The 27,531-nt window shown below is 40.3% G+C and overlaps 1 protein-coding gene across 1 annotated transcript; it reads right to left on the bottom strand.

Moving 5' to 3' along the window:
- Positions 1 to 1,432: 1,432 nt before the first annotated feature.
- Positions 1,433 to 25,458, bottom strand: EDNRB (endothelin receptor type B). Its single transcript, XM_021697864.2, is given in 10 exon segments — positions 1,433 to 3,810; positions 5,294 to 5,402; positions 5,938 to 6,071; positions 6,439 to 6,588; positions 8,009 to 8,213; positions 8,348 to 8,460; positions 23,880 to 24,415; positions 25,216 to 25,300; positions 25,302 to 25,421; positions 25,423 to 25,458. Coding segments are annotated over 10 exon segments (1,623 nt in total). The 3' UTR covers positions 1,433 to 3,675.
- Between the last annotated feature and the right edge of the window lie 2,073 nt (positions 25,459 to 27,531).

The following is a 27,531-nucleotide window of genomic DNA, read 5'->3' as shown; positions in this document are numbered from 1 at the left end:
GAAAGCGGGGATTATGTCTTCTTCATTTGTATATGCCTATATTTTAGAGGGTACCCTGATAAGCGCACTAGAAATTTGTTGATTTGATTTAAGAATTAGGCCGGGGATATTAATATCTATATTTTATAATATTATAATTATAATATTAACCTGACATAATTAAATTGAGGCTCTGAGATGTTCACTGACTTGAGGTCAATTATATTTTCTCCCTCCCTCCCTCTTTCTTTCTTTCTTTCTTTCTCTCTTTCTTTCCTCTCTCCCTCTCTCTTTTTCCTTTTCTTTTGATGCTTTTTCCATTACACATGCTGCCTTCCTAACATGATGGGGTTATTCCTTGTGTTCACATGAACCTTGAATCCTGGAAGTGTCCATTGGGATTTTTCAATTGGGGTATACTCATTCAATCTTTTGATTATTTCATGTTGTCACTTCTGAGGCCAATGACTGAAAGTAAGTCATCCAGAATTCTCTTCACAAGCTTGGCCTCTATGGTATTTGGATTTCTGGACATTTCCTTCTTAGGGCTGCCACATCTTTTGGTGTTCTTCCAAGATTCTAAACTATATTTATTCTTTCTACTTTTACTATAACGAAATGCACATGCATTATTATTATTAATATAACTTGACAACTAACTGTTCAAGAGAAGGGAGGCTCTTGTCAGTGACCGCATAGGGTACTGCCTATGCTTGCCCTTCCTTTACTTCTCACAGAGCACAGGAATTCCAAACTCCTCTATCTCTAATGCTCAGCTGAGATTAGGCAGCTGAAATCCAGCAAAGGTCAGGCGGCACTCATAGAAACCTCTGGAACACTAGGCTGGGTTTTGTCAGACAAAGAAAAGGATTATGTGCTAAGAGACACAACACATGAACCTCAAGAGCAGTCAGTAGATGGTTATTTAATGCTCGTTTCCTTTTGCATTGTATTAAAATTTTTTATTACTTTGTCTCTTATCAAATAGGAAACTTGCATTTTATTAATCTCATCCTACCTCACACATAGCAAACACTCAAAAGAAATTTGTGAAATGAAGTGAGTAATCCCAAAAGCTCATTTCAACCTTTCACCTTTGACCTTTGGTACAATAATGATTAACCAGTGAAATGCTCCAAAGGCAGGCAACCAGAGATTGGTAGATAGGAGGGGCCATCGGAAACTATCATCCAGATAATCAACCTTGGAAAACTTGTGAAAACACAAGTCTGTGTGTATATCTGGTTACTCACAACAATAAAACACAACAACGAGGACGACAACTGGCCTGGAGACCAGAAACCTGGCATTTTAATTTAACAACTTTTATACTTCCTTGATTATTGTATGCTTAACATAAATAATGTCTATTTGTAACATTTGTATTACCTTTAAACACTTAATCAGTTAGTATTTAAGAAATCATTCCTGTGCAGCAAAAAAATAAGCTGGTCTTTTTTTTAAACAATTTAAATTTTTATTGATTTTGTTTACATAATAAGGAATCAGCAACCACAGTAGTTGCCACTTTAAGTGACCACAGGAAAACAAAATATATAATTATTTTACATGCTTATATTACAATTTTATAAAGTTCACTACAGCATACCCATGTTTTGCTATAAACTGTATTCCTTTGGCCATATGGGTTTCATGTCAAGAGATCATATTTGTTTCTTACCAACTTTTATCAGTCTGCTAAAATTTTGAAATCAAAAATTTTTAGAAAAGTTACTGAATGCAATTTCATTATAAATAGTACATGTATATACTCTTTGTGTGCAGTTTCAAAATTTGGCAAGATGATTACAGACCACAGTCTGATATGGAGAAGGAAAGGGTGCTGGGATGTAAATGAGGAAGAAGAACCAAAACTCAGTACAAGGTAATAAAAAGGAGCTAAAACTTAAGGAGGACAAAAAATATATTAATGAACTGTGAAGATATTAGTCACCCAAAGTAAATTTAAAATCCAAGTTTGAAATGTCTTTTGTGTTGACAAGCATCTGAGAAAATGATTGGGGAGGAAATAATCAACAAGACCGTGAGTGATCTGTAAATAGAATCCATGTGGCATGTGAATTAATTATTGTCCTTTCTTTTGGGCCATATTGTTGGGTTTTGGTTTACTGTATTATCACATTAGATGCTGACAGAGAACCACACTGCTAGCTCATTTCTGACATGTGGCCCAGGGTTACTAAAAGAAAAAAAAAAGTAGAAACTCTGTTATATTTTAAGACGGAGCTAAAGCTCTTGGGCCCAATTTATTCCTGAAGTCACCCTGAGAACATTGCGCTGTGTTTTGCTGGAACAGAATCAGGACCTTTTGCATTGATGTGACGGGGCAATGACGAACGTCAGGCTAAGAATGGGAATCTATCCCCATGGGTTTCCTCCCACCCCACCTCATTTCCTCTCCCTTCCGTTCTCTCTTGGACATATTTTCACACACATATCATCCCAAGTTAACCTAAGGCGCTTTGCTGGGGACATGAAAGAATGAGGCAATAATACAGAAAGAGCTCTTACAGTCCCAAAAAGCAGTTTTGCCTGTATGTGACTAAAAAGGACCATGTCGAGAACTGTTTTCTAGTAGTTATTTACAAAAATAAGACAAAAATTAGTAATAAGCTTTACAGGTAGCTGTTAAATGGATTAATCTCTGTGATTTTAAAAAATAGTATTGTCATTATCATATTAGACCTATGTCAGAGACCATTTTAACCCCTGCCTGTGGGAGAGGATGCTGCTTTCTCCAGAGCCGTGTGGACACGGCTCCAGGCACCGCGCATCCTGTCCACGATGACGTTGCGGGCATTTCTCTCCTGTAAAGGTATGAACGCTGGGGCCAGCCCTTTGTTTAATCATCTGCATGTCATATATCGTAGCTAAGTATTTACAGATGACAAAACTAAACAAATAGTGTTTGAACTACAATAGTGAAAGAAGAAGAATGTTTTAATAATCCCCCCAAAATTGTAGGTAACATTTTCTCTGCAGAGTACATGAATGGAAGATTTCAAACAGTTTTTCGGGATAGCATTCCAAAGCTCCTCTCTCTTTCCCTTTGTGACATCTGATCTTATCTGAATGTCGAAAGGTTAATGATTTTCAAAAACCTCAATCTCTCTTTCTGATACTACCTCCTGATCCTCCAAATAGGTTTCTAATGTCACAAAAATACACCAGCTAAACTGCTTTTACATTGTCCAACCAATGGTGTGACACCATGAATAAAAAAGTTCTTTCGAAGGATTTTATTTTTAAATTTTAAATTGAGTCATTTTAACTTTATTTAAAAATTCCATTTTACAGTGACACCATTTTCCTTTATATCAGATTCACATTAATTTAAAAAATAAACTTCTTTAATAGGAATTCAGAGTGAGCTCAGCTTAAACGTAAGTGGGGCACGAGAATACTGGAAGCTATCAGGAGCTACGCTGAAGTGCTGATTGTAAAAAATTAAGTGCTTTCACGATGAGGCTTTCTTAATTCTCACTGCTTTTCTTCTCCGGCTGTAAACAGCTCACAAAATGCCATGTGTCACTGTGAGTGCTAAGAGAAGAATTACTCTTACATTCTTACATTGTTTTGTGCAAGCACACAGTTGTTTTGTTTGGCAAATGCCTCATTGTTTTAATGACTTCTGTCCAGAATAGAGAACATGGCGTTAAGTGAATATGCCTTCTTTTAAGATGAGCTGTATTTATTACTGGAACGGAAGTTGTCATATCCGTGATCATTAGCTTTGAACTTCAAGCACGACTGCTTTTCCTCCAAGGACTGTTTTTCTTCAAATGACTGGCACCAGCAGCATAAGCACGACTGTCAAAGCAAAGGAACTCGTTATACATTCACGCCAGCGACACAGGGGTGGCTCTTCCTACTTTCTAGGGTTCTGACTTTCTTGGCATGATCAGGAGTTCTCGACTTCTTTCTTTCCAGGCTCTCTTATTTTTCCCTTTAACAACATATAATCACGTAAGTCGCGTCTGGTAACTTTTTAAACTAGAAAATACAGAGAAAAAATGTCTATCGTGAAAACTCATCTTTTCATTAAGTCTAAAGGGGAAAGCCACTCAAGGCTTGATATTTACTCTTGATTACTTGAGAAATTCTCGTAATATTTGATAAATACATACCTCAAGACGTTTTCCAGTGCAAATAGAAATATTACACACATCAATAAGCACGACTGTATACGTGCATGTTTGTAGAAGTGTGTGTACGATTTATTTTAATAAAACTGTGCTGTGTGTACTATTCCACAGCCTGCTTTTTCTCACCTGATGGTGTCATAAACATCTTCCCATGTCAATGAACTTAGTATCACATTGCCGGTTTTTGTCAGCCGCACGTTACGCTCACGTGCCTTTTCAATATTGTCACACAATAAACTTATAGAGTATATAAATGTCTCAGTTTCATTTATCCAAATTTCTTTTCTTGGATTTTTTTTAATCCAAAACTTTGTTCCTACTGTTTGCTTTCTGAGAATCTCTCTGTCTAAGAAAGTGGGAGGTCCATTGTTTTCTGTTCTATTAAACGAGAGAGTTGAACTTGATGAATGTTCTATTCTAGCTCTGCGATCCATGAGTCTATGAGTGGGCAAAGAATTTAAGACTGACTTAGTTTTACAAGGAAACTAAGTTCTTTCCAGGAATGAACTACCAGGGATAAATCGATCATGTCCATATCAGGGAAGGGGACCATTTCATTCATGTTAGATTGGTGAAGGAGTGAAGGAATGGATGGATGGGTGGTACAATGCAAGCAGCCAAATCAAGAATAATGACACATATTCCACATCAAGTAGCGCATCTCTGTTATATAAGCAAGGTGGAAAAGAGGAGGTAAAACCTGAATTAAATGTCTTCATTTGACTTGCTATTCTCACGTCCAGATGAATATTATAACTAACTGAGTTATAATCCAAACCATGCTGCACAGTCCAAAACCTACCAAAAAAAAATGGCAACAGTGCATTTAATTCATGTTTAGCTCTTATTTTATCATATGATATCTGTCAGACATTAATGCATGTACTTTTTGCCAATTTTCTGAGCATTTCTGTGAGTACCACTGATCGGTTGAGGCAGTAGGGAGTAGATGACGAGGATTTACAGGCAAAAATCAAGTACAGTGATTTAAATAGAACTCATATTTTTAAAAAAATCATCTGTGATGTAATGCAAGGGAAAACTGTAAAACAATTCACTAAATCTCTTTAGATAGAGGTATGAATAGTTTGGAAAAGTTATACTTGATGCTAGGTCAAAAAGAGCTTTTTATTTTGAAATACTCCTACCTTAAAGCAGTTTTTGAATCTTTTGCTCACCAAATACAGAGCTATAGGATTAATGCAGGAATTCAGGGAAGCCATGTTGATGCCGATGTAGTCCAACACCAACAAAAAGCTGCAAAAAAACGACCCAAAACATGTCTGTGAATAATACACTGCTTTATGCATGTATTCCTGACAAACTTTGGAAGAAAACCTCACAAACTTTTGTGAAGAAAAGAAATTATCCATATCCATAATTTTTGGCTTTATCACTGGTCTTTGCTAAGGATGACTCCTCTCTCTGTCTCTCTCTGCCATCACGCCCCTCCGCCCATGCCCAATTCTCTCTTTTACAATAAAATCTCATTTGGAAGTGCTGAGCTGGCTGCGAAGAAGGCTTTGCAAAGTGCAAAGGAGAATGGGAGCTGGTATTTCCAACTGTGGCGCCTGCTCATCATTTTAACAGCTCTGCCTCTCCATTCCCAGTGTTCTCACAAGTCCCCTTGATTCTTTCCTCTACAATAGGTATGAAGATAAAAAATGTGAATCTTAATTGCTCCCTGAGGGCTAGCAAAATGGTACTCTCTCTGCCTACGAAAGGGATCGATGAAAAAAAACCTTCTGAATGGCATTTACTTACAAAACTCTGTCTATTTTACCTTTCTTACCTCAAAAGTTCACATCTATTAGGATCATTCTGATCATAAAGAGTGAGCTTCAAAATCCTGCTGAGGTGAAGGGGAAGCCAGCACAGAGCAAAGACAAGGACCAGGCAAAAGACTGTTTTGGCCACTTCCCGTCTCTGAAATAAAACCATAGTAAGAGACTAAATAGATGGTTCAGATAATCACAGTGGTCTCTCTTCCCAAACAGAACCTTTAATATTGTTTACAAAAAGTCACTGGTATTTGTAAAAATCCTGAACACCGAGCTTTAAGTTGAATAGTTAATATGAATTAGAACCAAAATGACTACAGATTCATCTATAAAAAGTAATGGCTCTTTCTAGATTCTTTTAGATTATGTAGAATAGAGTATCTCTAGATAGATATTCAAAAAATACCAGAAGCAAGAAAAAGGAAATATGCTCTAGTGTATAATAATTTTGGTTTTTCTTATTCATAATCATCATTGTAATCGTGAGTCAGCACATATTTCTGTTCTCTTACCTGCTTTAAGTGGTCATTTAGAGCAATCTGCATGCCACTCTTCTTTCTCAACATTTCACAGGTCATCAGGGTATAAAAAAAGGCAGTGATGGCCAATGGCAAGCAGAAATAGAAACTAAATAGCCACCAATCTTTATGTGTCTTGTAAAACTATGGAGAAAAGAGAATTGTATGATTAACATTCCTCTGTAAAAAAAAAAATCTTATATGCCAAATGCTAAATTAAAAAAAAAAAAACAGCCAACATACTCATCAACGAACAATTATCTTCTAGAGTAGATCCATTTCATAAAGGCTATATAGAATCTTTCAGGCCACATCTACTGAACAAATAATTAAATACTTATACTAAATGAAACAAACTTTCCCTAAAGAGCATTTTAACTCTCTAAGGCAGTGTGCTGTAATTATGCATAAAAATTTAAGCAATTGAGGAAATTAAAAATATATGGTATTCCAAATATGTTTTCCTTCACACAAGCAAATTATCCTTAATGCATTTGTGCAAAATACCACATCTGAATATGTGAAGACATCCTTGTGTTTAAGGGAAGCTTTCACTCTTTAACAAGTCTGTTTTCTGGAAAAAAATCGATGTGGAAAGGTCTATACAAACCATTTTGCTAAGAAGTGTATAAATCTAACTTACCAATTGGAAAATCAAAGCTGCTTATGACTTATGCCTTTTCTCTTATTCTATTTCTGCTCTTTTTTCTTTGTTTTTAAACTGTTGCTCCAGATATATCTTGTTGGAGCAGAATTTATGTAATCTATGCAGTACTTTTCCCTTTTAACTGATAAGAAACAAGAAGTCAGCAATCTCATTCTCAATTTCATATTAATGTCCCTCTTAATTCTTTTCATTACCATGATATATGCAATCCCTAAAGTTGTGTATGGTCTTCTTATATGTAAAATAGAAAATAATCCTGGGTGACACCTGGACCAAGTACATTAACTCCTCTTGACCCATTCTGGTGGGAAATGTCTTTTACACTTAAATTAAGATCTGCCTACAAATACCAGCATTGCCATTTTCCCCCTATTTCCTGATTCAACATTCTTTTTTTTTTTTTTTTTTTTTTCTGATTCAACATTCTTGAATAAGTGGCCAAGATGAAAAATTCTTTGCAATGGCGGCTCTCCCTTTAGAGAGAGGACAGGCTTGCCTTTCAGAATCCATCCACATCAGGGCATCTTCTACTTGATAATTCACTGAAACATCCAGTCCCTCTGATGACTGCTATGTTGTCTTATGCAGAACATGCAGTACTTGTCAGTCCTTCTGGGGGAGTTGAGTAGAGAAGCTATAAATCCAGATCGATTCTCTCACGTGAACTTGGTTTATCTGCATCCCTGGGCACTGGGGAATTCTTGCACAAGTAGTGACCTAGCTTCCTGCAGCATGGGTCATTAGTCACCCTTCGCCCCACAGTCCTGGGGCTTACACTCTTAATTTATGCCAAGGACAGTCATCAATCAATAGCTTCCCAAGAAGGGAGGATCAGGGGGGAACGTAGCTAAATATTTATAAGGCAAGAACAGAAAGGAAAGAAAAGGTAAAATTCACCTGCATGAAGGCTGTTTTCTGAGTAGGAGGAAGCAAGCAGATTCGCAGGTAACGTCCTTTGTAGTCAAAGGTTATCATATCAAAACCCACAGCTTCAGGGACAGCCAGAACCACGGAGACCACCCAAATTAAAACAATTTCTACTGCTGTCCATTTCGGAACCCCGATTCCTTTAATTCGACTCCAAGAGGCAACGGCTCGATATCTGAAGAACAAAACAGAATTATCTGTCAAGCTGGCAGAGGCTGTTTTATTGAATTACATAGTTTATTTTCTAAGTAACACAGCAATGACTCGTATAGTGTTCAGGATATAACTGGCTTAAATATACGCTTTTACCTGTCAATACTTAGGGCACATAGACTCAACACAGTGATGCCCACGGAGGCCTTCTGTATGAAAGGCACCAGCTTACACATCTCAACTCCAAAGGGCCAGTCCTCAGCAAGCAGCTGCATTGAGAAGACATGAAGGTCTGTTAGGGAGATAGCCACATAGTGCCCTCTGAACCGCATTACTTAGTGGACCATAATTACCATACGGAGTAAGATAAGGAATTCCAGTTCTTCTTCTTTTCCTCATGGACTACCCCTTTGAAAAGCACCAGTGTTCGATATATGGATCAGGAGCGTGGTTGGGAATAATGAAAACGCAGCCAGTTCATGAGAATTTGTTATGCATACACAGTAGCTCAGGCTCAGGATCGCTACCATGGGGCCAACTGGGGTCAGTCTTGTAAGTTCCCCTTAGAAAATGGAGCCTGCTGCCCTGCAAACGGCTCTTATACAGTCACGGGGTCTCTCACATGCTCAGGTCATGGCCAAACCAAAATACAGACGATAAACGGTAATAACAGATAATAAACGTTCCTCAGCTGGGGAGACTAGTCTGCTCCTACGGAGAACAGTGTGTGCGTTTGTATACTTATTCTTTACTGTAGTCAACTTGACGGCCCAGTAACTCAGCGGGAATAGTTACTCACTGCTCCTTGAAGGCCCCAGACACACTCCTGCCTTCGGGCTTTACTCTAGGTGTCTCCTTATTCTGGAAGGCTCTTTACCCACAGATCCACTTGGCGAACTCCCCTGCCTCCTTCAGGTTTTGCTCAAAGCTAATCTTTTCAACATGAGCTACTTTAACCACATTATTAATACAGTACCTGGCCAGGCTCCCATCTCTCTTACCCTACTCCACTTTCCTTTTTATGTATAGCACTTATCAACAATTATTGTATGTATTATAACGTTTACTTGTTTGTTTTATTTCATTTTTGCTCTCTGGAATCCCTGGAGTTTAAGACAGAATAAGGCCTATGCAACTGCCTAATGTAGTTCCTGTCACGTAGCAGATGCTTAATATTCAAACCCCTAAAATATATAGGCACCAGCTCTACAATGAGCAAAAAGACAGAGTTCTTGCTATTATACATATATTTCTCTTCGTCTGACTTCAGACTATGCAACCATCTATTGTTAAGCTCAGTTATTTTCTTCCCTGGGACAACTGGGTGTGCCCCACACTGGTTAATGAATCACTTTAGGTAAACATCTGGATTGAGTGTTCATGAGGTTTTGAAAATAAAGAAAAGTTTTTCAAATTGGTGTTTTTAAAAAATGTTTTAAAGAATAATCTTCCCAAAGTGAAAACTATTTTGAAACACAATTGAGTCTTTCCGTCCTTTCACTAGTGAGGGTCCCTTGTGGAGTTTGTCAAGCTGGGGGATTGTTTTATAATGGCACCAAAGGCCGAACTGTGTCTAGTATGAATATGACTTGGAGCCCCAGCATGAGATCACTTTCATTTCTAAGTTACCCTGACATGTAGGCCAGATGGTGGCAAACTTACCACAGATACGCTTAATCTAGGGTCCTGGAAATCGACAGGGCCAGGCAGAGGGTGGAGGGAGCCAGGTGTAGGAAAGTCATTGGTATCAGTCAGTAATAGAGAGTGGCGGGGTATGGGGCAAACCCCATCTAAAAGGAGAAGCTGCTAAAAACCATGACATGATTTTTGCCAAGAAATAAAAAAACAAAACAAAACAAAAAACTTCTTGATTTTAGTCAAAAAAGTTGGAATTTTTATATAAAACCTCATAATTATAAAAGGTGTCAATTAACTCATATTTTAAAAAAAACACTGTCATATAACATTGTCTTTTTTTTTTATTATTTTTTTAAAAGATTTTATTTATTTATCTGACAGACACAGCGAGAGAGGGGACACAAGCAGGGGGAGTGGGAGAGGGGGAAGCAGACTCCCACAGAGCAGGAAGCCTGATGCGGGGCTCCATTCCAGGACCCTGAGATCATGACCTGAGCCGAAGGCAGACACACCCAACAACTGAGCCACCCAGGTGCCCCACATATAGCATTGTCTTAACAAAAATATATCTGTGGGTCCGACTAGTCTCTACTTGTGACTTCTGGATTAATCAATTGATTCAGAATTCTGATCATTCATTCATTCAATAAGCACTTACTGAGCATTCAATATATGCCAGACACCATTCTGAGTACAGGATGCATATCAATAAACCAGGCAAACTTCCTGCTCTCATAAAGCTTATAATCTAATGAGGGAGGTAGATTAAAAAAAAAAAACAAATATTCAACATGGTGTCACACAGGTATTGTCATCATATGAAGAAAGTATGGTGGGATTTTAAGTAATTTCTTGATAGACTTCTCAGCAAGGTCTTTCTGAAGAGGCACCATGTAAGGGACCGGACTAAAATAAGAAAGTAAGCCATGCAAAGAGCATTCTGGACAAAGGAAAGAGCAAGTGCAAAGGTCCTGGGGTAAAAATAAGTAAATAAGCCTGGTGGGCTGAAAGGACAGGAAGACAGCTATCAAGGCTATAGTGGCTAGGAGATGAAGTTGTAGAAGCAGGAGTTGGAATAATTTTTTAAGGTAATACATTGCAAGCTTTTCAACAGGGAAATGGCACGGTCTTATTTATGTTTTTAAAAAGATCACTGTGGCTGCTCAATGTGGAATAGAATGTGGGGTCAAGCCGGAGCTTGTGGTGACCGGGGGGGCTGAATAGAATGGGTTATAGACGAAATATATTTTGAAGGTAGAGCCAGCAGGACTTGTTATGGGTTGGATATAAGATATGTGGAATCAGGAAATTTTAAGAGGTTTGTCATATGAATGGTGGGACCATTTACTGAAATGGGGGAAGACTCAGGATACCTCAGGTCTGAACCAACTATGAACTGCCAATTGCCCTTGGAAACATAAGAATAAAAAGTTTCCAACCAGTTCCAAGGACTCCACCAGACCAGCTTGCTATAAATTAACCAGACAATATTCTTTCTAATAATTCTGATTATCCTTAGATGAATTGGGGGGGAAAAAAGGAAGAAAAAAACCTGACACTTACATGGCACTTGTGATGGGTTTTCTAAGCACTTTACACGTACAGTATCACTGAAATCTCCAAAGGAATCCTGTAAGATAGTACTATGGTGCACATTTTATAGATAAGAAAACTGAGGCACTTAGGGGTTTATTAACATGTTGTGTTGATTTTCAATATGTCCACAAATTCTCGGCTACTCCTCCCTTACAAGGGTGAAGCCTCATTTCCCCTCCCTCAGAGATGTGGGCTGGCTTTAATAATTTGCTTTTAGTGAACAAAATGTGGCCAAAAGGATGAGGTGTGATGTCTGAGACTAGTTCACAAAAGGCCTGTGGCTTCTTCCTTGCAGTCTGGTGGATCCCTCATTCTCGGGGAGACCAGCTGCCATATCAGGAGGGCACTCAAGCCCTTTTATGGACAGGCCACCATGGTGAGGAACTGGGGCTTCCTGAAAATGACTGGCACCAATGTGTCAGGTGTATGAATGAGAGAATCCTCCAGCTTTAGGCAAATCTTCAGAAAACTGCAGCACTTGGGAAATATCTTAACTGCACCCTCATGAGAGAGAGACTCTGAGCCAGAACCACCCACTCTGGTTCCTGAATTCTAGACCCACAGACAAAGTGTGAGATAATAAATGTGTATTGTTTCAAGTCACTAAGTTTCGAGGTTATTTGCTTTATCTCATTAGACAAGTAATATACTTGGTTTACTTGGTTTATTACTCACATGGTTACTTGTCCTTGTAACTTGGTTTATTACTCACTTAAGTAACAGATCCACATTTGAACCCATACGGTCTGATTCTAGAGTCTATATATATAGTGTTTTGCAGAAACTGACCATAGAAAAAAAAGATGATTTAGACTTAAATCAAGATTAGTATTTGTAAACCCATAGTTATGTGTCAATGGTAAAATATCTAGACGCAGAATAAAATTTCTCCTAATCATCTAGCTATTTTATTTCTTTAGAATATTTTTATTTTTTTAAAATTAAAAAAATGTTTTAAAGATTTTACTTATTTATTTGACACAGAAAGAGAGAGAAAGAGAGTGAAGGAGCGCAAGCAGGGAGAGTAGCAGAGGGAGAGGGAGAAGCAGGCTCCCCACTGAGCAGGGAGCCCAACGTGGGGCTCGGACTCGATCCCAGGATCCTGGGATCATGACCTGAGCCAAAGGCAGACGCTTAACCGACTGAGCCATCCAGGCGCCCTCACCTAGCTATTTTATTCATATAATATCCAAAACTTAGGACATTTTCAAATATCTTATTGTTTCAAATCATATCCAAATATGCAAATATTAGTATCACGTAAGTACAGCCATCAGATGAATCAAGATGAATGAGTGTTCAGGCCGCTGAAGGGAAAGAAGTCTGGCCAATGGAAATGAGCTCTGCACTGAATCCCGGCCCTGTTTTGAGGTTACTATTGTTTTTGGCTCAACCTAGAAATTAGATGATTGCTCTTCATACCACTGGGAGGCCTGCAGCCCAACCTCTGACCCAAGTTATCACAGGGCACAGGGAAACACAAACTGAAAATTGTAACTATTCTCTTCAAGTTCAACACAGAGATAGTCAGAAACCTAATCATAACTGAGGGATTACAATTTTCTAATCTACCCTTCCAAAGGGAAAGGAACTGCAAACTAGGGAGTATTAATTAACCTTCATCAGCTTTCAGCTTTTCAGACTTTCAATTCAGGTCTGAATGCTGCTGGTCCTGAGAGGCCACAAAAGATGAGAGACAAAGTGCAGGCTGGCACTTCTATTGTTTCATAATGAGAAGGGTGACTTTGGCAACCCCTGCCTCTCTCCAATCAGAAGGCGTTGTGGAGATGCTGAGGAGTCAGACACCCAGTCACAGAAACCAGGCCCACTACTGATGCTCATCTTGGTCTTAATGTCTTCCAGTAAGTCTTGGGCAATCTAGTGCTGGGAGCTTATTTAAAATGCAAAGATATTGGGGCGCCTGGGTGGCTCAGTCGTTAAGCGTCTGCTTTCGGCTCAGGTCAGGGTCCCAGGGTCGTGGGATCAAGCCCCACATCGGGTTCCCTGCTCGGTGGGAAGCCTGCTTCTCCCTCTCCCACTCCCCCTGCTTGTGTTCCCTCTCTCGCTGTGTCTCCCTCTGTCAAATAAATAAATAAAATCTTTAAAAATAAAATAAAATAAAATAAAATGCAAAGATATCAACCTCTTGTTTAGAGGTAAACAAAACCCTGCGTGAAGGTGAGAGAAAAGCTGCTTAAGTTTAAAAACAAAAATCACTCTCAACCAAAATGCCATCTTTACATTTTGGTGAAAGAATGTTCTTAGAGATTTTTATGATAACTGGAAATTAATTATTTCACTATTTGTTGACAAAAATCATGACATCCAACACCTAATTTGAAATCCAACAATATAGCTTTCTTTTTTGTAGGGGAAATTGATGCTCTTTATTGCAAGAGGAAGCAATTCTAACTCTAAACCCAGCAATAATACACTCTTATTCCTTATGCTTAGGTTTTTTTTTTTTTTTTTTTGAGACTTTACCCCATTCAATTAGAAAACCTAAGGGCAAGATCTGAATACCGGACACAAATCAAGCACATAATCAAACAGGTCTCCCTAACTGCAAAGTCAATGTTAGAATTCTGTATTGTTTCGAGGTCCCTGTCACATGAATTAAATTTTTAGCTCCTGCTTAAAATTAAGTTTGAATACATATTACCTACCATTTATTAAATGTGAGCCAGTTAGAAAATACTCCCATTAACTGTTACTGGTTTTCACATCATGATGGCTCATCGAAAGAAGAGCTTTTGTTACTGTTAGGTCCTATAGCAATGTGGTGTCCATTTGACAAATGAGAGGCCACGCTTGTGCTGATCCCTTTCCCCTACAGCTTATACTGCTTCTCTAGAACATTTCTATTGTATGAATAAAAACAAATAATCAACACTAGATTTAAAAAAAGACGTGATCATACTGATTATAAGGTTTCTACTCAAAGATGACCATGAGTTCATTACTTTATGTTGGAATAGCTGTTTGAGAAAGATAAAAGGCCATAGCATCCAAATACATTATTTTTACATCACATTTAAAAGTTATTTTTATATTATGGAGTTTTTTTCTTAATTTCTAAAAGGACAAATTGCTTGAACAGGAAATAAATATCCTTTCTTTATAAGTATTGTTGAGTCCTACAAAGTCTCTCCAACTGGGGGATTTACATTTTTCATTTCTCTTTTTAATTAAAAATTACATTCTTGAGAAGTTAAATGGAAAAAAACCCTGTTAATACATACCAATGTTAATGCCCAAAGGAATCAAGCCCCATAAAGTCAGGAAATTCGGAAGTTAACAGTCTCGCACTAATAAATGTTCAGTCGCCTCATTAACCATATATATACTATTTTCTTTTTCTATTTTTTTTTACTTAAGACTATGTACTGAGCTTTAACTGTTTATTTGTTTCATTTGTAACATTTATAATGTCCAGCATAGTGCCTGGCACCCACAGTGGTCACTCATTAAAAGCTTGTTTATTAGCAGTGAATGAGCATGTGAAGGGATGAAAAGAATGAATGCGATCGTAAGGCAGAAATCTTGTGATTAAAATTTTTGTCATGAACTTTCAGTTCTCACATTTGAAGCAAATTCTTTAGAGAACGGAGATGGCTCTGCATTTATTTTTTTGTATCGTCTAGTTCAGGCCCTTCCTTCCTCCTTCCAGATCAGGTCTTCCTGACACATGAAGCCAGGGTCCTGAGGGATAGAGGGTGACGGCTGGCTCTTCTCTTTTTGGAGTTCTGCCTTCCAAGCAGGCTAGAAAAGGTGAAAAGCAAAAATTCCTCTCTGTCCTCTCCTACTCAAAGCTGCCAGGGAAATGACTGACATAAAACAAACCTACTGTTTCTCACCATCTCATAGGGCCCTATGAGGAGCGTGAGTTGTAAATTTGGTGGAGATGGATGCCCTAAGCATGGAGATGCTGTAGGAGATGATCGTTTCAGAGGCTGGGTGAGCCACGTATTAACAACAACCAGGGTTACTTGGCCAGATTGCTGTGATGAGCTGTGAACATTTCCTTCAAATGCCTGGTATTATAGAAATGTTTTTACAATAAGAGTCAAGAGAGGTAAAGAATGGAGCAGTTGTGTTTCACAACTTTGGGAAAGGGTGTATTTTTCTGTTTTATCTCTGTTTCCTGGAGCAGATAAGAGTTTTTCCTGCATTCGAACTGGCTTTTTAAAGATAGAGCACCCTCATTCAAGGATTTCCATTTCTTTTTAAAAATCACATATAGGGACAGAATTTAAAGTAAGCTGATGGTCAAGTACATAGAAAATATTTTTTTGACATACGGTGTACCCGTGCCCTTGGGGACAAATATCAATTACAAGTTCCATCATGCATCCATTAAAACACACTTAATCACTTAAGGATTAGGTCGTGTGAATTAGAAATATGTGGTGAGAAATAATGCCAGCTTATCCCCCAGGGGTGACACTGAAACAGACCACAATGTGAACAGTGCCCCCTGGAGTTGTGTGAGACAGAGACTCCATCTCCGGGAATCCGTTGCAGGCACACCCCAAAACAGGAGGTGTTTCCTGCTCTGGAAATACTCCTATGACTTGCTGAAATGGAATGATGACTCCATGAAGATGAATTAAGTTTCTTGAAACAAAATCTCCAGGAGAAGCAAAGAGATAGAGAAAAAGATCAAAAATAAATGTCTTAGGAGAAATTTAAGTTCACTTTAAATATATTTTCCTACTAGTGTTACAATGAAATCTATTTCCAAGTCTATAACAGGCCAATGAAATCTATTTCCAAGTCTATAACAGTCTATAACAACTCTCCTATTATCTGAACTTAAAAGCATATCCATAGTTTGTGCTTAAAAACTCACTGACACATTACACATTCTGAAGAATTCAACAAAGAGCATTAAGAAATGCTCTTTCCAGGGCGCCTGGGTGGCTCAGATGGTTAAGCGTCTGCCTTCGGCTCAGGTCATGATCCCGGAGTCCTGGGATCGAGTCCCGCGTCGAGCTCCCTGCTCCTTGGGAGCCTGCTTCTCCCTCTGCCTCTCTCTCTGTCTCTCATGAATAAATAAATAAAATCTTTAAAAAAAAAAAAAAAAAGAAATGCTCTTTCCAAACCTAGCATATTAGTAGATTCACTTATCTGAACTGTATCCTCTAAGATCACTATGACACTTGAAGAAGCACGAATTACAACTTGATGGTCTCATGGCTCAGAAAGAGACTTGCAAACTTTGTGAAGTCCACAAACCTTATTAAATCATTTCACATCTTAAACCGAATTCTATCCAGACACTATCTTAGGGGACACTGGTAAGCTATGATGAGAAGACATTTGATTACTATGGAATCTAAAAGCCCTTTATAATAATTTTTTTAAAAGATTTTATTTATTTATTTGAGAGAGAGAGAACACATGAGAGGGGATAGGGTCAGAGGACGAAGCAGACTCCCTGCCGAGCAGGGAGCCCGATGCAGGACTCGATCCCGGGACTCCGGGATCATGACCTGAGCCGAAGGCAGTCGCTTAACCAACTGAGCCACCCAGGCGCCCCTAAAAGCCCTTTATAATAATTTGAAAACACTGAGCGAGGGGGGAAGAAGATATGTACAATGTAAACATCCAGAGAATAGTTTTCTTCCTTTCTGGAAACTACAATGGAGCTAAAGAGGAAAGAAGTAGAGAGAGGACACAAATCAGGGGGCACAGGTATGGCTGAGAGTCTCGGGGACAGAGAACGGCGGGGAATTGTGTCAGTCACTTTGCTAATACATTTCTGACTCAAGCATGAGCCTCTTTCTCTCTCTTGTACCACCACACTTTGGCTGTTTTCTTATTTGTTTACATTTTCACCAGAGAGTCTACAGGAAAAGAGCAATAATCAATCTCTAAGATAAAAGCACTGGGAAGAACAGAAGTCTAAAATGAGAGAACTTGTTGGCTAAGGTATACCCGACACACCGCACTCGGCTATTTCCAAAACATAATCAACCTCGTCTTAACTCTGTAAAGTCTTGAAAGAGAATGTTTCACATCATAAATTACATCTTGAATCTTATTTCAACTCAGGCTCTATCTGTCAACACCCTTTAAAGCACTTAATCATTTATTAGCATTTGGCATGTTTCTCTAAAACTAATCAACTATAAAACATATTAGCCACACAGAGATAACCTTATATGGTTTTTCTTTGAGAAATGAAGAACATGGCTCCCCAGCCTTGAAACAACAGGGTTTTGGCTCTGTCATCCTCTTGTATAGCTATGGAAATATCTTCAATCTTGACCAACTCATTTAAAGTGAGTAAAGAAAAGATGTAAAGCCTTTGATAGATAAGCCTTCGTGTATTAAAAGAAACATTGCCTTGATATTTTAAGAGGCTTGGATTTATGGAGTGACCAAGTGGCAGATCAAAGGTAAATACAAGAAGTACCATAAAGTTAACCTAGGGAACTTTCATTGCCCAAGGCCAAGAGTTTGCCAATCATTTTGTCACGAGAATCCACGTGTGGAGCAATGGATTGGGAATATGAAATCTTGAGGTCCTGGGTTATTTGAATTATGCTATTGACCTATTATTTAATTATGACTAATGTCCTCATATAAGAACAGGAGCAAACTTCCTCCTTTTTTCATCTGAGCAGTTATAAAAAATATGATTAGAAAAGTCCACTGTCCTTACATTTTATGTATAACATCTTTTGTCAACAAGCACCTGTCTGGTATTGACTGTTGCAGGCACTATGCTAGGTGGGTGTTGGGGTATTAGTTTTATTTGTTAGTTGATTCTAGGTCATTCAGAGCTCATAGTCTAACTCTTGATTAGTACTTTTAAAAAGCTTATACTTTAAATGTGTTTAATTGGTGCTCCTTAAATTTTTTTTGCGTTAGGTAAATGAATCTCAAGGTATCTAGGTTCTGCTTTGGGTTCAAAGAACTTCTGCTACTAGAGCATCTCTAAATATTACTAAAATTTCAGTAAAATATCTCAGTTACTTAACTGGGGATGGGAAGAGTGTTATTACCTTGGAAGAAATCAGACTCCCTATCCAATGATACTTTTACTTCATGTATTGTTCTACGTGCATAAACCCCCACTTATTGACCAGAAAATTATAATTTCAAAAGTTAAATTTGATGGTGTTCAATTGACTTTGACTTCTAACTGTGAAACTAGTCAATTACACACAAACTTGTTAAGTACTAGAAGTAGTCTAAGACTGGAAGTGAGAAAGGTAAGTTTGTTCAGAAAGATAGTGTCACAAGCAGGAAATGTCTGATTACCTGTCAAGGTCACTTCACTCAAAACTCATTTGTGGATTCAGTGAAGCAATGCCACATTTTTACATGCCAGCATTTAAATGTTAGGTGTACCCTACTTTAACTAGTTAAACATTAAAGATCAGCAATTTTGCCTCTCAGAGTTACGAAGGCAGGCCCTTTGCTTCTAATAGTAGCCTACAAAATCTTAACAGCAAAGCCATCCAATGGCACTCCACCACCACTGGACAGCCGATTAAATGTGGATCTTTATCAAACTAATGTTCTTATCGGTCAGTGTCTTACAGTTCACAAGCAGATTTGTTTGCAAATGCAGTTTGCTTACACATAAAGGAAGTTGTATTTGAGAATTAACTGTATTAACTCAGTTACCCATGCAAATATAGCACAGACTGAAATTGTTAAGTAAAATCCAGAGATAACTTAAAAACTTATTATTTGCCCAAGAATTTTTAATTGCTTGAGAAGTTCAAAGAAGTTAAATAAATTTTAGCTTCAACTTGCAACCAAGCTTTGTTAAATATCACCGCTAAACCAAACCAAGCCAAACCAACCAACCAACCGCCAACTAACCAATCAACCAACCAACATAAAACCTTCACAGCATCCAGAAGTACACCTAGCTCTTTTGCTTTTTACACAGCTTTGACAACTTTGACATCGGTGCTACTCCAACTTAGTAGTTAGACAGAGTCTCACAGGCAACAGACATTTAGGTTACCGCATTCATTGCAGTCTATACAGGAAGGACACAATTAGCTTGTGAATAAAGAGAGATTCATCCTCCCATCAGATACTTATAAATCCTGGCTTTTAGTTCAAGTATAGATATAGACCATGCACATGTTGGCATGGTGATCCACGTATATATTAGAGATAGACATTAATACATGTATATCTGTATGGAGAAGTTACATAAAATAGTGATTCAAACTAAGAGGACCATAATAACTTTGGGGCACAATATAGAAATATCTATCAAAATCACAAATGCATATATCCTTTGATTCAGGAATTCTAGTTTAGAAATTTATCCTGCAGATATAGTCACACATGCGTGCAAAGCCATTTGTATGAATATATTATTTGTAGTCACGTTTATAATGGCAAAAGCTGAAAAAAAACCTCAAAATGTTCATTCTTATTCATACACACACACATTCTAGTAACATTTATTCTTTGCTTACTATGTGCCAGGCACTGTGCCAAATGATATTCACCTGTCCGTTTGTATATGTATATATGTGTTAAATATACATATATACTTTTAAATGTCCTCTTTGAATGACTGCATTTTTCATTTTCATCTGGACGGCCTGACGTATCATAGCATGTTAGAGCCCTACCATGTGCTGCTGAGAAGGGTAAGCCAGGCTCTTCTTTTCAGCATATTTAGGTGAATATGTGAAGCACTTCAACACCTTCTCTCTGCTGGGTGTCTTAAGACACCTCTCTGGACTTTGTCAGAGGATTTCCTCTCTGACACAAGAGACCTGGTGAGAGGACTGACTCTACCAGGGAGTTTCCATAGACCCAGTGCCTTGAGGGAGTCAAGGCAGAACAGATCTATAGCCTGAGGTTTGTCAGCATCTCACAGCAGCTCCTCCCTGTGAAGTTCTGTCTCAATTTCCAGCAGTAGCAAAGACTATGACATTTTGGGGTTTGCCAACTTTTTTGAACACTGGATTTACTGAATTCCAGATTAATGTAATAGATTCACACGGATGTTTCTGGTCCCTTGGGTGTGCCAACAGATGGGATGGGTGGGTTCTATGAACCCCTCAGAATTTTGTGAATGTTGTGTGTGTGTTTATGATAAGAATGAAAATTTGTTTATGTTTTATATATAGATATATAAAATTAATATGCCATATTAATTATAATATATATATAAATTTTATATAGTATATACAACAAACTGGATTCTGAAAGAGAATTGTAAAACCCCACAGAAACAAAATTAGAAATCACTGGTTTAGAGATTCAAGTGTCCCACTTTAGGATAAATTGAAATGGCCCTCATAATTCACTTAAGTTACTTTGTGTTAAGTATCATGCCTGACTATGCTGAAATTCTAAATGCATTTTTAAAAACTTACTTATATGTTACCACAGTTATTTAGGGGAATAAATGGCTTTTAACTAGTCTGAATTGGGTGTTTGGTAAATAAATCTTCTAGAATAACAAACAGCGGTATTATCCATATTATATATTGCAGAACATCTGAAAAGGATTTCAGGAGATAGAAATCTTCAAATGGGGTCACCTGGGTGGCTCAGACGGTTAAGAGTCTGCCTTCGGCTTTAGGTCATGATCCCAGGGTTCTGGGATGGAGCCCCGCATTGGGCTCCCTGCCCAGTGGGGAGTCTGCTTCTCTCTGCCTCTCTGCCCCTCTCCCGCTGCCCTTCTCCCCACTCATGCTCTCTCTCAAATAAATAAATAAATCTTGAAAAAAAAAGAAATCTTCAAATGACTCAGATTAGAATTGAAAACATTTGCTGAGTATCTTATTGTGTGTTAGTGTATCATATAATTCCACCAGTGCACTCAAATGAGGTTCTAACAATACTCCATGCGGGAGAAGGGCATGCTGGGTCTGAGTTCACTCAGTGCAGAGAGACAGGGAGGACCACAGTTTCTAGGACCAGATGGATGCATTGGAGCTCTAGTTTCATCACTATCCAGTGGTGTGACATTGGGCAAGTTACTTCTTCACCTCTCCAACACGTAGTTTTCCCATAAAACAGGGATGACATAGGATTTCTTGCAGTGATTTAGTGAAATAAACCAAGAACCTGTGCATAATAGACGGCATCCATTATTATTATATTATGCAAGTGACACAGGTTTATGCACACTATAAAAATAAACCAAAGGCTCCCATGTAAGATTCCATGTTGGCAAACCTGGCAATGGCACTTTATCCCTTGTGATGGATTTGTTTATGACCAACATAGATGACTAGATGGCCAGATTTGTAATGACTCATTAGTCTGTTTACTTCAGAAGTAAAAACACAGCTTTAGCAGACTGAATGGCTTCAGACAAAATGATGTAATTTCCTAGGCAAATCATAAAGAAAATTGAAATGGAAGTAAAAGTTATGTGCCCCCCTGGGAGTCAGATATCCTCAGGTTGATCGAGTGAATCATTTGACCAGACAGACAAAGTAAGACGGTCCTGGAAGAGCTGATTTCAACCGGCCTAGAAGCAACCCATCTACAAGAAAATGTCCTCAACCCCATCTTCCATACAGCACTTCAGCTGCTGGTTGGCTTAAGAAGGTCTCAGACTGAGTTGGACATGTGGGGTTTTCTGAGACCTCCCCAGAGAGACCTTTCACAAAATTCTCTGCAAGCCTAGCAAACCTAGATTGCAATCTCCTTTTTCAGAGGGCTCTTCCTGTGCTTATTTAAAAAATTCTCAACACCTTGTACTCTATAGTTTCTCAAGTTAGTTTTGATTAATTGAATTGGAATCCTTTGCCAAATTGGAATGGTAAGACTTGGTCTGTGGGACTCCCTAAAGAAGTAAGTGTGTCACTTCTGGCTCTAATAGAACTGTCACTGCATTTAAGGGACCCATTTCAGACTGTGCCTCTCCCAGGAAACACTCAGACTTCAGGAGAACCAGTTACCATGCAGATTTTAGGATTTCTTCTATTTATCTACCATTTGTGGGAGTGCCTGGCTCTTAATTCGAATTCTATTTCTAAACTTCAGAAATGGCTAAAATTCCCTTAAAGAATGGTTATTTGGATTAGGATTTAAAGGCATGCCTTATGGTGACTCCTTCTCAACAAAGATCTTGAGTTCCCCGCCCCCCCGCACCCCGCCTCCGCCGCCACCAATGATGCTTTTCTAGCCCTCCATGCCATATTTTCCCCTTGTACTGAGCCCTGGACTACCTTCAGGCAAATTCCCAAAGCACATTCCCATTCCTTTACACTTTGGTTCTGTTCTTCTGTGTGATATTTCTATTACTGAGCATGATGGGTAAGCAGAGTTTTACATACTTGCATGGGCCTTTAAAATCTTCTGTTGGGCCTTTAAAATATTCTGGTTCATTCACTTAGGCTATTTTTCTTAGCACCACAAAACCCCAGTAAGTGGGCACTAACAGCCTCATTGTAGGGTTGAGGAACCTGAGACCCAGCGACGTTGGGATGTGTCTAGAGTTCTAAAGCAACCTGGAGTCAAATAGTGTGGGGGTTTAGGTCCTGCTCTAGCTCTCCCTGCTGTTTCCTCCGATGCCCGTGGTAATTGCAGTAATGTTAGCTACTGAAATCCTTAGAGATCTTGCGTTGAGCCCCCTTTGGTTTGTTCACAAGGTAATCGATGAGGGTACAACTTGCACTCTGGACTTGATAGATTTGGGCTTGATTCCCACCTCCATCTCTTACTAACTGTGAGACCTTGAACATCTTATCAGTCATCTGTAAAATGGTGAGATATCTACTGCTGGGTTGTCAAAAGTAGTAAAGGGAAGTAACCTATCCATTTCAGTGCTTGGCCCACTGTAGACCTGCAATCAAGAGATGGTACACTACAGTCATTCACAGCAGGTGAACTGTGTTGGTGTACTCACTTGTCTGGGTCTCTTTCTTCTAGCCCATTTGTTTCCTAAAAACCCATTCCATCCCCTCTACTTTCAGGGCCCTCCCCAAAAATGCTTCCCAAGGTTAACGTGCATATGAATCACCTAGATATCTTAAGATGCAGATTCTGCTTTTCTAAGTCTGGACTGCACTTGCAGTTGTAACAGGCTCTCTGGTGATATCAATCCTGCCAATCCACGGACCACACCTTTGCAGAGAGAATGGACCCGGTGAGCTGGGCTTAGGGACTAGATACTTCAGGACCAGTGGTTCTCAAGCTTTACAGTTCATCATCATCACATGAAGAGCTTGTTAAAATACAGACGACTTCACTCCATCCCAGAGTTTCTGAATCAGCAGGTCGGAGGTGGGGCCATAAAATATCATTTCTAACAAGTTCCCCAGTGATGCTGATCCTGCTGGTCTGAGGACTACACTCGATCGAGGCTTAGCCTAAGGTTACTAAAGACCAGTAGGGAATTTATTTCCGGTGATAACTGACTTTAGGAGGCGATGGATCTTCTTGAGTAAGCGTCCCATCTCCCTCCTCCTAACTAGGCACCCTCCCGTCGATATTAACCCTTTACCTTGTAGACAGTGATGGGGATGTCAATGATGATGTGCAGCAGGTCTCCCAGAGCCAGGCTGGCTATCAAGATATTAGGGCCGTTTCGCATGCACTTGTTCTTGTAAATGATTCTCAGCAGTGTGGAGTTTCCGATGATGCCCAGCACGAACACCAGACAGGACACCACCGTGTTGATATACTTGAAAGTCTCCTTGATCTCGGTGGATTTTTCGCAGGGGGGAGGGGAGAAGGTGCGTGGCGGGGCTCCAAGTGTTCTCCCTGCTTTAGGCATCTGCGGCGGTGCAGAAGACCATTGCACGCTGGCGTTGGAACCCCTGGGCCAGGAAACCTCAGTGGGGGGCGTCGTTATGTCTCCGGGCCCCAGAAGTGGCAGAGTGGCCCCGGCCGGCGGGAATCCCCTCTCTTGTCCCTGGACCCCCGCCACGCCGCAGGCGAGGATCAACGCCACCAGGGCGCGTCCGCGCCCACTTAGCAGAGGCTGCATGCTGCTGCCTGCTCCAGTGGGCGTCGGGTGGCTGCTCTGCAGTTTGGAGTCTGGAGACCAGCAAGAGAAGAAAGGCAGGACGCTTGGGTCAGCTACCCCAGCCACGCCCCTGCAAACCCGCTCCGGCAGAGCGCAGCCGCGCGGCTACTGCCCGCGAGCAAATGTAACTCAAGTTTGCGCGCCAGGGCTGAACCGGTGCGCGTGACCCTCCTGCGCCCGTCCACTGCCCTTCCCGATCCAGCTTCCCCCGTGTTTTTTTTCTCCCTGGCGTTCCCCCGGGGGATAAGTGACTCGCAGTGGGGCGGGGCATTCTGGAAGGGGTGTGCCAGGGCGAGAAGGATGGGTGCCCAAGGCAGAGCTCTGAGTTCCTTGGTGTGCCCCGAGGAAACACGTACGTTCTGACTAGAGACGCGTGGGAACTGGGAAATCAAGGCAGCTAGAGGCCAAGGGCATATGCCAATCTCTGCATTTTGCTCCGCAGGGAACGCGGATACCCGGTGTCTGAACGCGAAGACTCCTCCGGGCGAATGAAAGCCGCTACTTCCCAGCTGCCTGCGCTCGGAATGCCCCGGAGCCCCCCGGAGAGCACCGGCTGACTCTGGCACTTCGCAACTCGTCCGACTTGGGGGAGTATCAGCATTAAGTCGGAAGCCTCTGTCCCCTTTAAGTGGCTTCTGACTCTCATGCGCTCTCCTTTACTCCAACCTCCTTTACTCCAACAACACAATTCATTGTATTTTATACATCTTTTCTTTTTTATTAGATTAAAAAAATATATATATATATATCCGCAACTACTAACCCGACCTGAGGCCCCAGGACAAGGTTCAATCACTGATTTTAATTCCACACCAAGCCGGAGTGTTTACCTCGCGAACCGGGAGCACCAGGCGCAGAGCGACGAGCGGGGACCTCCTTCCCGGGAAGCTCTGCTCGCAGCTCGCCTCCAGCCGGCTCCGGGGGCGAGCACGCCTCCCTTCAGCCGCGGGCGGGTCTGGCTCTGACGAAACGCTGAGGGAATGCCAGAGCAAGTAGCCTCCTCAGCTTGCTCGGTCGGGGTCTTTGCTGTCCCTAGACAAGTACTTTTATTCATTCGTCCCTTCCCCATCAATCACCGCCAGACTCCTCCCGCGCCTTCCGACCGCTCTGCAACCTTTCCCCCTGGGCGATGCCTGGACAGCATCCGCAGGAGCTGCCCGCTGGAGAGGGCAGTCCCCGGCCAGGGACGCGTCCCGAGGGCCTGTTGGTTGTCGGAGTTCTGAGTTCTTCAAACGACCTGCCTAAACCAAGGGCAAGTTTTCACGCAGCCGGCGAGACGCGCGGGGCCTCCAGACCCGAACAGGGTTCGGTATTTAAGTTAACCTGGACTCTTCATGAGGAGTGTGACTTTGCTTTCCATTAAGTACCCCGCGGGGATATATCGGCCTGGTTGATTTGGGGGGGCCCTGCTCTTTGCTGTTTTTGATTTGCCCGCAAGTTTCAAGTCCACGTCGCTCCCAGCACAGAAGAGCACGATTCTTTCTTCTCCAGCTCTGTCACTGTCCTAGGAGAGGACTGAAATCCCTCCATCATTTCTTCTAGCTGCTGCAATTCTCCTTTCTTCCTGCTAGTCCTCAAGTGTTTTGTCAGGCCATCTCTGGGTTTTTTTATACTGTCCAGTGATTTGATACCCATAGGGGACATATAAACAATCAGAAAGCTGCCGTTCACTTTCAAGGTGGTATTTCAGCAATAAAATAAATTCTTCCTATCCATTCTTGAACTCAGTTTTTATGGGGTAGAGAGAAACAATGGTGACTGGCAGTTTTACCCAAAGATGGTCTAAAACAGGTCAGATTCAGGCTGTGCAGTGCACACTGGATATTACTCTGCTGTCCGCCACTCCACTAAATCCCTATTCTGTCTGTAAAATTTCATGCTCAGGAGGAACCACCCCATGTGGTAATTCACCTAGAGACTAGGGGGCTCATTCTTGGCTTCATGGCCAATTCATAGCAAAGATGGGACAAGAATCTGAGAGTTTTGTCTCCTATGCAATGTTTCCTGGGAAAGTGGAAGTAGAATGTTAATTTCTATTTAAAAAGGTGAACTTTAAGTGTGAAATATGGTCTAAAGAACATAATGAAAGTGCAAGGCTAAAGGAATGAGAAATGTGGTCTAGGGCTGTGAGTGCTAATTCCAAATCAGGCTATTTTGGGCGTAGTACTTATCCTCCCTGTCTGGGAAAAAACAAGGTCAGCATTCAATTGCTTCATAGCTAAGTAAAAATATAAAGTGTTATGTGAATAAGGAATCATATAGATGCATTTGGAGTATGACTATTTTGCTGCTTAGGATTTGCCCTTCTTACACAAGACTCTCTTCATACATCATGCATGGAATCCCTGCTGATGAGGCCCCTTTCATTCTCCCATCTTCACCACCACCTTCATTCACATTTGGTGCACCCAGTCCTGGATGTCTAGGCACACCTCAGAGATCTTGCAGGTTCGGTTCCATACCGCTGCAATAAAGCAAATACCCCAATAATGTGAGCCAAATGAATTTTTAGTTTTCCAGTGCATATAAAAGTTATGTTTATACTATAGTTTATGAAGTGTGTGATAGTGTTATGTAAAAAAACAAACAAACAACAGTGTATATACCCTAACTTAAAAATACCTTATTGCTAAAAATGCTAATCATCCCTGGAGCTTTTAGCAAATAGTAATCCTTTTACTGGTGGAGATGTCGATGGCTAATAGACTTATCAGGGTGGCAGCTGATGAAGGCTGGGGCAGCCGAAGCAATTTTTTAAAATAAGATAACAGTGGGGCACCTGGGTGGCTCAGTTGGTTAAGCAACTGCCTTCGGCTCAGGTCATGATCCTGGAGTCCCTGGATCGAGTCCCGCATCGGGCTCCCTGCTCGGCAGGGAGTCTGCTTCTCCCTCTGACCCTCCCCCCTCTCATGTGCTCTCTCTCTCTCATTCTCTCTCTCTCAAATAAATAAATAAAATCTTTAAAAAAAAATAAGATAACAGTGAATTTTGCCACATCACTTGGCTCATGCCTTGGGCCATACTACTACAGATATGAATTTTTTTTCACCTTGTGACTTAAAATCTCTTATTGATAAACTATTTGTTAGTTTACCAGTAAAGCACAGTATAGATTTAATTTGTAAAT

Source organism: Neomonachus schauinslandi, chromosome 3 (genome assembly GCF_002201575.2).
Source record: "Neomonachus schauinslandi chromosome 3, ASM220157v2, whole genome shotgun sequence".
In the NCBI taxonomy this organism is placed as follows: Eukaryota; Metazoa; Chordata; class Mammalia; order Carnivora; family Phocidae; genus Neomonachus; species Neomonachus schauinslandi.
Note: the sequence above shows the minus strand (reverse complement) of the source record. Positions and strands in the feature narration are given on the sequence as shown.